The sequence below is a fragment of the Trichosurus vulpecula genome, chromosome 8 (assembly GCF_011100635.1).
Source record: "Trichosurus vulpecula isolate mTriVul1 chromosome 8, mTriVul1.pri, whole genome shotgun sequence".
Taxonomy (NCBI): domain Eukaryota; kingdom Metazoa; phylum Chordata; class Mammalia; order Diprotodontia; family Phalangeridae; genus Trichosurus; species Trichosurus vulpecula.
Genome location: NC_050580.1, coordinates 64,958,055 through 64,969,455, shown reverse-complemented (window position 1 = coordinate 64,969,455; position 11,401 = coordinate 64,958,055). Strand labels below are relative to the sequence as shown.

General features: G+C 42.1%; 1 protein-coding gene across 1 annotated transcript; it reads right to left on the bottom strand.

Moving 5' to 3' along the window:
- Window positions 1-284: 284 nt before the first annotated feature.
- LOC118829242 (pulmonary surfactant-associated protein A-like) lies at window positions 285-4,833 on the bottom strand. Its single transcript, XM_036736233.1, has 4 exons — window positions 4,665-4,833; window positions 3,218-3,337; window positions 1,373-1,450; window positions 285-661 (listed from the first exon to the last, which is right to left on the bottom strand). The coding sequence occupies exons 1-4, from the start codon at window positions 4,831-4,833 to the stop codon at window positions 285-287; spliced, it is 744 nt and encodes a 247-aa protein (XP_036592128.1).
- Between the last annotated feature and the right edge of the window lie 6,568 nt (window positions 4,834-11,401).

Genomic DNA, 11,401 nt, shown 5'->3' with positions numbered 1-11,401 from the left:
ACTAGAGGGCAAAGTAAGGTAGAACAGAGCCTGGGTTGGTCCTCTGATTCCAAGTCATTCATTGTTCTTTTTGCCACACTATGTTGTCTATGTTTGGGAGAGACAACTTAGCATCCAACAATTTCGGGAGACATAGTTAGTCCAAAGCAAGGAAGGGGGCATAAAAAGAGTTTTCTGGAAGAGGCAGACAAGTGGCTGGCTAGAAGGGAGGGAAGAGAGGTTATGGCTAATGAACTGTGCTTTCTTCACTCTTTGGCCTGGTGAATGAGCCCCTGATGAGGGGCTCAGAACTCACAGACAGCAAGGCGGTACTGCAGACAGCTTCTGTCATTCCAGGTGCCATCTTTGTACATCTCCACACAAGGCTCCCGCCCTTTACCCGCAGGCTCCCCTGAGTACCAGTTGGTATACTCCACTGCACTTCCATTGAGGTAGTAGAATTTCCCTGGTGTCTTCCCTTCTGACAGGCCTAGGTAGGCATATGCGTTGTACTTCTGCACAAGGCTCATGATAGCAGAATTCTCCTCTGCATTTCTTGGGGTGGCAACACTGCCACCAGCCTTGGCACATGTCTCATTGATCTTCTGGAAATTCATTGACTGACCATTTGTAGAAAAGACCTTCTCTCCCACCTGCAACATGGTGCCTTGCAAGATGAGCACTAAAGTGCAAAGGAAACAAAGTCAAGGTCTCTTTGTCTTTGTGTAGCTTTCAATTCTCAGTTTATGTGGAAGGAAAGAGGAAGACAGGGATGGAAGGAGAGAAAGAGAAAAGGGAGAGTAGAGAGGAGAGAGAGGAGGAGGGGAGAAGAGAGAGAGAAAGGGGGAGAGAGAGAGGGGCGGGGAGAGACTGAAATTCAAGGACCCTGACAAAACCATTATCTTCCCAGGGACTTGGTTCTCAGCCAGAACCTGAATAGAAAGGAGTAGTTGTGGTCAGAAGGGTTGAAAGGTGGACATATTGTATGACCAGAGGCTACATTGCTATACATCCTGGTTAGTAACTTAGACCTTGGCTAGTCTGAAGCTCAAGGTCCTTCTTGCACTCTGGTCAGTAGCCCTGTACCCCTAAACTGCCACCACCATTCCCACTTTGGAAGTTGCAATCAGATAAGAATAAAAGGAAGGATCTTAGAGCTATGAATAACCCTAACTTTTTTATTTCCCAGTTTTTTATTCCCCCAGTTTTTATCTGATTCCCTTCTTCTCTGCCCAAATTTTTCCTCCCCTCTCCTTTAGCTAACTCCCCAACCCACACTATGACCCCAAGGACTGAGGGAATGAAGTGGACTCTCAGCTTCCTCCACTGCAGGGCCCACAAAAGTCCATGCCATAAGTCTTTCCCACTCTATGGTAGGAATTGTCCCCCTTACCTCCCATTGACTGCAGGATGTGCTGTCTGAAGTCCTGAAGTACAGACTGTAACTCTTCATCTAAATAAGCAGGCAGCCCTGTGGAGGAGACAGCCCCTTTTAAGAGACACTATCAAGGCTGAGAGTCAATTGAGCTCATGAGGCATTGCTCAGTGTTCATTCACATTCTGCAAACTCTGCTATTCCAAAGCACCAGCTATAGATAGATTATGTTACATTTAGGAAAATTAAAAAAAACTAGATTGGGGTCAGAGAGCCTGAAATTCCACTAAAAGCTATAGTGTTAGGAAGATTTCATAATGTATTTTTCCATCCCCCAAATTCCATTCAATTCAACAAGTCTTCTGTTAGGTGCTATAGGGGATAAAAGGGAAGAAGACTAGGTTTCTGCCCTCAAAGGGCTTTTAGCCTAAGTGAGGGGACAAGACACAGAGGAAAATAGAAGACATTTCACAATGAAGAGACAAACACTAACTATGAGGTGGGAATGAAGAAGTAGTGGACTGAGGCAGCCAGGGAAGGCTTGAGTGAGGAGGTCAGATTTGAACTGGGCCTGAAGGATGGTAGGATTTGGACATGGAAAGAGGATGAGGAAAATATTCCTGCTTGATGAATGGGGAATAGGAAGAAGACTGGCCTGAGTGACTCATTAGACTGTACCTATAAAGGAGAAACAATATTCCTATGTCAATAAATGGCTGAATTTGTCCTGTGATCTAAATGAATCCCTGACTCAGCAAGGTGCTTAGCAAGCTGTGTTTTATCAGACCTTGGAGATCATCTTGTCTGTCTCCTCCCATTTTACAGATGAGAAAATTGAGGCATGGAGAAGTTTAATGATTTGCTCAAGGCTACACAGTAGCAGAGACAGAGTTTGAATATAAGCTCTCTGGACCCTAATCTAGTCCTTTATTTTCCTAAATGCATTGGGATAGCAAGTTAGAGTGGTAGGAGTATGGATGGATCCCTCTGAAGCCAGACTTCCTTGAACGGGCTGATCTGGAGAAAGGAGGCCAGTGACAGTGTTTTGGGGTGAGGAATTCATTTGAGGTTGTGGCAAAGTAGTTGTGAACTCTTTGTCTTCTCTGGACCATTAAGACTGGGAAGAAAATATTTTTCTTGTTTTGAAATGAAAGTATGGGATCTTCAATATTTAAAAATTCAAATCAATGGTGTTTCCCTGGGCCAGATGAGCCATTACCTTTAATAGTTCCCCTTTTGCATCTTTACTCTGTCCTTTACTAATGATTCCTTTCCTTCTGCCTACAAATGTCCTGTAGGCTAAAACCCTAAAGCAAAAACTTTCCCTTGACCATACTATTCTAAAGTAATTATCTGCTTTCTTGATCTCTAGGTCACCTTCATCTGGTGAAAAAGTAAGAGCACAATTCAGAGCAGCTGTAAGTAGCTGGTACCCAAAGTTCCTTTGTGTGTGAATGTGCACTTCGAATGACTGACTGGTAGACTTCAGAGAACAGAGAGGGACAAAGGAGTATTGCCAGAACCTAAGCACTGGCCATTTCTGTGGCTAATGACAGGTAGTATAGAAAGTGAGAGAGAAGAAGCATCTTGGGATGAAACCATGGCCATCTCAGGGCAGGGTGGGCAGAGCAGGAGAGGAAGTGCCCCTTCAAAGTCCTCACTTTCTAAATTCTCTGCCCTAATTATAGCTTTGGATGTCACTGGAGAACTGAAGAAGAGTGTGGGGGGAAAGGAGTGTGCTCATTCAAAACTAGATTTCCCCCTTTTTGTACCCTTGAGAAGGGGAAGTGAAGATTGAACCAGGCACCTACTAGCACTTGGAGAGGAGGACTACCCCTTGTTTCATCACACAGCCATGCTCACCTGGAGGTCCCATATCACCCTTTTCACCCTTTTCACCTCGTTCACCCACACTTCCAGGAGCCCCAGTCAGTCCATCCCTTCCAGGGAGCCCGGGCATGCCTCCAGGGGGTCCCATGGGGCCTATAAAGAGAGAACCACAAAACTGGGTGAACACAGGAACCCATAGCCTAGAGGACTTACAGGAAGAAGATGGACATCTTGACACATGGGTTGGACAAGTTCCAGAACATAGTCAAATATTCTTAACAACTTCCCCCACCTCCCACAATTCTCTGCTTTGGCAAAGCTTCAACCACATCTCAGAAGAAGATAGAAAGGAGGCTATGACAAGGAGAGTCTTGACCGAAGCACTCCACCTTTACCCACACTCTTCTCTCTATCTAAAATTTCCTTTTTATTCCTCTCCATCTAGCCATGGTTTTTTCATCTTTTAAGTACCAATCTCCTTAATGAAGTCTTTCCTTATTACTCCAGCCTACAGTGATCATGGCCTCCTAGAGTATTGCCAATAGCACACTTTGTTGAAATAAAACTGGCATTTCTTCATCCTCAAGCAAGCATGTTCTAGAACAGGAATTCTTAATTTTTTTGTGTTGTGTACCTTTTATGCAATCTGGAAAAACAATCCTCAGAATAATACTTTTTAAAAATTCATAATTAAAGGAAATGCTAAATTTTTAGTTAGAGGTCAATGAAAATAAAAAAATGGAATTTTGTCCCCATCCAAGTTCAAAGACCCCCTGAAGTCTCTCAGTGGAACTCTTGGGGGTCCATGGACCACAGGTTAAGACCTCCCTGTTCTAGAACAAGGGCTAATGCAACCATTTCCTCATTTACCCTGATATAGGTCTGTCCTTTACAGTTAACCTCATTTGTGCTTCTGGATCTTTCCACTTTCCTTGATTTAGTCTGAGAGTACTGTCAGATCATAGGAGCTGGAAGGGACTTTAGAAATAATCCAGTCCAACCCTTTCATTTTATACGTGAGGAAACTGGGATATGAAGAGGTTGTGACTCCCTCAAGGTCACACCAGTAGTAAGTGAAAGAGCCAGGGTGTGAACCGTGTCTTCTGACTCCAAATTTCATCCCCCTTTTTGGTGTCCCATGTCAGTAATCACAGAGAGTGTGTGTGGTAAGGCACTCTCCTCCCCCCATCCCATAATAATAATTCACATTAATCCAGGGCTTTAAGATCTATGAAGTGCTTTCCTCCTACCAACTCTGTGAGGCAGGTAGATGGTGTGAGTTTTATCCCCATTTTAGAGATGAAGAGACTAAACCTCAGAGAATTCAAGTGACTTTCTCATTAGCCTACAGTTAGTAAGTCCAACAGTCAGAATTTAAACCCAGATTTCATGATTATATCTAGTGCTCTTTCTATTACTGGCTCTTTCCAATAGTAATCATGACACACTCAGGCAGGTGGCAGGGAGCTCTCTCGGGTACCTGGTGGCCCAGGGTCTCCTTTGACACCATCTCGACCATCTCTTCCAGGCAGACCTGGAGTACCAGGAGTTCCTGGGATACCGGGACCTCCAGAGCACACTTCCGTGCCATCTATGACCAGGTAAGGCACCAGAAACGTCACGGCCAGGACCAGTGAGGACAGGGTCATTGCTCTAGGTCTACCTGCAAAGGTCAATGGAGATATTTGCTTAGCATAATAGATTATAATATGAGAGGCTGCCATCATTTCTGAAATTTTAACTTGCATTTTATGCCTCCATGCTGGCTAATCAGCTTGAGACAGGCCCCCTTGCTCTTATCCCCCATTACCACTCTGTCTTCACAAAGGGACTATATATTCCTTGAAGACTGGAGATATTGGTCACTTGTGAAGGTGATAATACCCCCTCTCTACAGACTTTCTTACTAATCAGATTGTTGCCTGCAACTTCACCATTAAAGCTTTATTCTTGAAATACCAGACTTTGATCCCTAGGAAGCAACAGAAAGAATACTAGGCAGTGAGGAGACCTAAATTCTGGTCCTTGCTCATTTACTAACTTGCTCTGTGATTTGGGGCATTAAATGATGTCTTTTGGCCTCAGTTTCCTTAACTGTAAAATTAAGATCATATATTTAGTTTTGAAGGTGATCTAGTTCAACCTTCTCATTTCATAGATGAGGAAACTGAGGCCCTTAAGAGATTGGTCCTTGCCCAAGGAATATCAGAGGCAGAATTAAAAACCAGGTCCTCACACCTCAAAGCCACTGCTTTGCCTACTGTACTCTGCTGCCTTTGTACCAGAATAAAAATCATATCACTTCCATAGAATTTAGGATTTAGAGCTGGAGTTATCTTATATTTCATTCAATCCAGAATCCCTCATTTTGAACTGAAAACAGCAGATGAGGAAACTGGGATGTAAAATCCCCTATACCTGTAGGGGATTGTAAAGAATTAAATTCTTCAGAAATATGCAGAGATAAAAGAGTTTATATCAATTGCTATTAGAGTATAAGCTGGGCTGCTAATGGGGGTACAGGAATCATAAAATTTTAGAGCTGGGAGGGATTCATTTCCCCTGCTTTAGAGATGAAGAAGTGCAGAAATATTAAAATCCCATTGACACCACCGTCTATCAGAAAGTCAGCCAATTCAATGAGTTGCTGGTTACTTTGGGATCCTGGGCAATACTTTCTTGAAACTAACTTCACCATTGAGACGGTTCCCAGTCCTTCTCTCCAGTCCCCATCATTCTCCTCATTATTAGTGCTGAATGTATAGGCAAATGATTGGGAGAGTTCAGCTTTTGGCAAGCTTTTGGTTATGAGGTCTATAGGGAGATGTGGGTAGGTGCTGGGAAAGAAAAAAATGCATGCAGATAAAGTTTTTCCTTGTTATTGTATTTCTGCAGCTCCATCTCTATCTAGCTCTCTCCTTTTTTCACTGGGTGCCTTGCCTGTGAATTCCTTGAATACTACCCAGGGCCCCCTCCCACTTCAGTGTCTCATCTGCAGGCTTTTCCACTGCATCTGTTATTCAACACTTACCTGCGATGCTTTTCTTTTGCAGGAACTTTTCTCAGTCTGAAGCCACAACGAAAGGGTCCTGATGGGCATTAGTTTTATAGTTGATAATAGCTCAATATGTTGGCCCTCCGGAAGACTTTAAATGACACCATTCCTTGGTCCCAAAGGGGATGACTATCTAATGGTGGGAATTTCAGGTATTGTGGCAGACAGGTGGGGAGATACTGTTGTACAAGGAAGCCTTTCTGGTTTCCCCTGTATTCCACTATACTGCTTCTTCCTAAGAGTGGCTCAGCATAGCTGTGTCTGCTGTTATTTGGTTCCCAATACCACCTTTCCATTTGCGCTGATCACTGTGTCCCTTAGCCAACTCAGAGGGAGAAGGGATAAATGCCCAGGATATGGAGAAATTCAGAAACCTTTCAGAGTTTACATAACTTGACACTTACCGGTCTTCTTCCAGGCAGTGTCAGGAAAGAGAAGCCAGTGGTCCCATTTATACTGTTTGTAAGGCAATGTATATATATCCTGTACCTGAAGGAAAAATTTGGTCACAAGGGATTCCAGAAAGTGTTAGGTGGAGAGGGAGAAAAAAACTCTTTTATTTACTCATTTAATTTCTTCCCCTGAATGTTCAAGTGAGTTGAAGGGGGTACTTGGTGCTTTCCTTCTGGGCAATGAGTAAGAGGACCTTGGTTAATAGGATATGGGGAACCCCTACAGGTCAATGAACAAGGAGTGTCTGATTCAGAAAATTTCAGAAATAATGAAGGACAGATAGGTGATTTTGTAGCACTGTTTAATTAAATTCACCAATTCCTTTGAGTTACATTGCGTTATCCCTCCCAGTCTCCTTTTCTTAATTAAAACAATCTTGTTTCTCTTGATCTTAGTACCTTACATTTGAAATTATCCTGTTAATTAGGCCCGAGAGTCTGACATGAAAGACCTGAGTACAATTTTTGGGGGAGTCTTTCACAAAATTTCTCTGGTTCATGCCCCTACTCAGGCAAAAGCTGAGGACATCATGGTCTGAATCGTTCTTTTCTTTCTGAAAGGACCTTCAATTTCCTACAAGTACTCAGGTTAATCAGACAACTACTATAGGACAGGATTAATTTAACCCAACATGAAAACGTAGAAAGGGTTTATCACTAAGCCTTCCTATCCTCAGGAAAACTCTTCACTGTTCTAGAGGGTATCAAATGACTCCCCTCTTTGGTGGGTCCGACTCTTCCTCAGGTCAAATGACTTATGGTACCAAAAAAGAGACGGGTCTATGTTGCTCCTCTTCATTGGGGTTCTCTGCTTCATCATTTTTTGGTGCATGTGATTTCTTCATGTGCCCATCTCTCTAGCACTAATAGGGGCAAAGTCTGCCAGTTCTATTACCCTCTCTGGTGGCTCCTTGCCATTTCATCATGTCTATCTGGTGTTGACTGCTGCAGTGTATGAGGTTCCCTTCAGGATCCAGTTTCTGGATGCAGCTATGCATCTCTGTCTTTTGCCTGCAAGTTTCACATGTTCCCACTTATGTATGGAAGCAGATCCTTTCCCTATAGGGGTCCCAGGAGTTCCCCATGAATGAGAGGGAGGGATTTTCTCAAAGAGTATATGGAGAAGAGTATAATATGACTATTATAAGACAATTTGTAGACCTGATTCTTATACCATTCTCTTTCCATTGGCTCACACTGTCTTCATACCCACTTGCAGTTTTATGAAAGGTTTTATTCATTTGAGAGCCTTCCCTTTCTGCATAGCAGCCATCCAAGGAATATCTAAACACAAAAACAGCTGTGGCCTAGAAAAAGTTGTGTATAAATATGTTTTCTGTTTTCAATAAATTGAATCCAATTCTGAACATACCAGGGGAGCTCATTAACACACCACATAACAAAAAAGTTTTGTCAAATAAAAATCCCCTGCCACAATCCTTGTTTAATTAATCTGTTCTTTCCATTTGGATTTTGCTCTGTCAGGGTCATTTTGGGGATCCTTCTAAAGATTGGAGCCTATCTGCATCAGACCATGCTGCGCAGTTAGAAATGAATTATAAAAGCTACAGCCCTGATTATCTGGTATCGAGGAGGGCTGGTCCCTTGGTACTGTAAGGGAGTGGCTGCACCCTAATCCTGTGGGACATTGTCTCTGTCTCTGACATGGGTGGACTAAAACAGAGCAGTCAAGGTTTCCTGAAGTCTATAGACAAATGTATACAAATAGGACAGCAATATTGTGGGGCCTTTTTGGGGGGTTGGGGCATTTTTAGGTTATTTTATTTTGTGTATATATGTACGGGTGTGTTCAGCAATTTCTCCCCTTTCATTGCTTCCCTAGCGTCTAATACAGATTTTTGTACATATTAGGTGCTTATGAAATTCGTCACGTTGAACAACCTGACTGTAGGCAGTTGTGACTGCTGAGTTAGTTTCGTGATTTCAATTCAACAAGCATTTAGTTAGCATTGCTATGTACCCAGCACTGTGCAACATGCTAGAGATATAAAGGAAAACCCAATAATAGGCCTTTCCCTCAAGGAGTTTGTATTCTTTTGGAAGGAGAAAATGTATTTATAGATAAGTAAATACAAAGTAATTTCCGAAGTGGCAAAAAGGGAAAGCACTAAGATTAGGGGTAGAGATAGGAAAAGCCTCTCACAGCAGGTGCACTTGAGCTCGATCTTGAAAGAAGCTTGAGATTCCAAGAGGTAGAAGTGAGGCAGGAAGATACGGACAACAGCAAAGGCATGGGGGAAGGAGATGAATGCCATGTATGAAGAATAGCAAATAGGACAATCTCCCTTATGGGGGGGAAAATAACATACACAAATAACCACAATCATTCATGTTTTTTCCTAGCTCTTACATATTTTTTCTAGCACTTAAAAGGTTTACAAAGGACTTTCTTTAGAACCATTTTGTGAGGTGGTTAGGATAAGTATTTTTTAATCCTGATTATATAGATGAGGAAGTGGAGACTCAGAGAAATTAACTGATATGCATGGAGATCATGGTGAAAAATGTGCTCAAACTCAGGTTTCCTGACTCCCAATCCAATGCTCCTTCCACTACTCCTTGGATGTGGCATATACTAGTATAGTTATATGTTAAATATGTTAAATGCCGTAAGAGAGAACAATGTGCTATGTGATCCCAGAGGAGAGAGGGATTATTTTTGTCCAGGAGAGATAGATCAATAGATTAATAGATCAATAGATTGGTAGATGGATGGATGAATAGGCAGTTGGATTGATGGATAGATGGATAGATGATAGATAGATTGATAGAAAGGCAGACAGATTATTGGACATATGGATTGATATAGATAGAGAGATAGATAAATGGATATGTGGATGGTAGGTAGATGGATGGATGGATGGGTAGATAGAAAGATATATAGATGGTAGGATAGATAGATAGAAAAACATTTATTAAGTGCTTACTATGTGCCAGAAACTGTGCTTAATGTTTGAGATACAAAAACCAGCAAATAAGATAGTCCCTGTTTTTAAGGAGCATGCATTCTAATGGCAGAAAATAACACATAAAGGGGATCTGGAATGGCATATACTTAGCAGCATGATGTGGAAAAGGCTTAGAGGTCTCATTCCAGGCAAGAAAAGATGAAATGAAGGTATGGCGGTTTTGGGATGGAGGACACTAGCAGCTGGGTGAGACAGGAAAGGCTTCGTGTTTAGGTTGGGTCTTGAAGGCAACAAGGTAGACATGAGGAGGGAGGGCATTCCAGGTGATACAGCCAGAACAAAGTCACAAAAATGGGAAATTGAGTGTCATGTGTGAGGAAGAGCAAGAAGACCAGTTTGACTGGACTATAGAGTGTGGGGAAGAGAGTAACATATAATGGAGGTAAAAAGTTAGGGGCCAGGTTATGGAAGGCTTATAAGAGGAGATTATATTTGATCCTGGAGGCAACAGGGACCCAGTAGAATCTATTGAACATAGAAGTGACATGGCCATGCCATTTTCCTATTTCTAAGGAAAATTACTTTGGCATTTATATGGAGCATGGATTGCAGAGCAAAGAGACTCATTTAGGTTCAGAGTTCTAGATGACCACAGAAGGCCACTTATAGGACAAGTAGTTGCTGGAAAAACCTTGTAGGATTCTTGACAGCACCTAATTTTAGATGCTGTTATGAAACCATGTATTATACAATAGTTTCTGTATGTCTTTCCTTTGCTCTGCAGGAAGGTACATGAAATAGGGCCAGGAAAACTGTGAAATCAGCAAAGTTTAATTTGACATCCTCCCCCTCCTCTTTTATGGTTTTATCCCTCTCATTCCCTAAGCCCTCTGCTTATTTCTAGCATCCAGTGCCTTCAGTCTTCCCTTTAGATGGCCCAGACGATAAATGCCCTCTCTTGGGCAATGTGCCAGTCTTTCTTTCCTTCATACCTGCATCACAGAATCATAGAATATTAAAGTTTTGTGGGGCCTTGGAGGCCACGTAGTCTAATCCATATCTTAAAGGATGCCCCATTCTACCTAGTAAACACAGTTGTCATCAATCTTTGCTGGAAGAATATATCCTCTATATTAGTGGGATGTAGCTATCCTCCATCTATTAAAACAATCTATTCCACTTTGGTTGCTCTAATTTCCATCTATTTCACTTAATTCTGGCATTGAGAGTTAAACAGAGAAGATCAAGTTCCTTTTACACATGACCACCTTTTAAATGCTTGAAGTCAGCCCTCGTGTTCCCTCTCTATCTTCCGCTTTCTGGGATGAACAGTTCCACCTCCTTTAGCTGCTCCTCATGTGACCTGACCTTGAGGTCCTTCACCATCTTGGTTATGCTCCTCCCAATGTTCTCCAGCTTATCATTATCCTTCCCAAGATGTAGTTCACAGAATTGATTATATGGCAGATACATATTTGGTGAGGGCAGAGTACAAAGGGACCATCTAGAAGAGTATGATACTTTGGGAGGAATTTCAGGTCCCTTTTTGCTTATGGTATTTCTTTATCTGCAGATTTGTAGGTAATTTTTTAAACATTTCCCAGTAAGATGTATGTCTGAAAGGATTTGACAAATGGATTTACTTTTTCAATTTCCATACTTCAGAAGATCTATGGTATGGGTAATCCACTGCCATAGTGTACACTGTCACCCTTCCATAACTTACTAGAACTGCTGTGGTCAAAATCATTCATAACTTGGTGGTAAACTGTTGAGAAGT

Coding starts and splice junctions, on each gene's coding strand:
- LOC118829242 (XM_036736233.1), bottom strand. CDS start 4,833: ATGACCCTGTCCTCACTGGTCCTGGCCGTGACGTTTCTGGTGCCTTAC. Junction 1,451..3,217: donor GGGTGATATGGGACCTCCAG/GTGAGCATGGCT, acceptor TCTCCTCCACAG/GGCTGCCTGCTTATTTAGAT. Junction 662..1,372: donor CATCCTGCAGTCAATGGGAG/GTAAGGGGGACA, acceptor TTTGCACTTTAG/TGCTCATCTTGCAAGGCACC.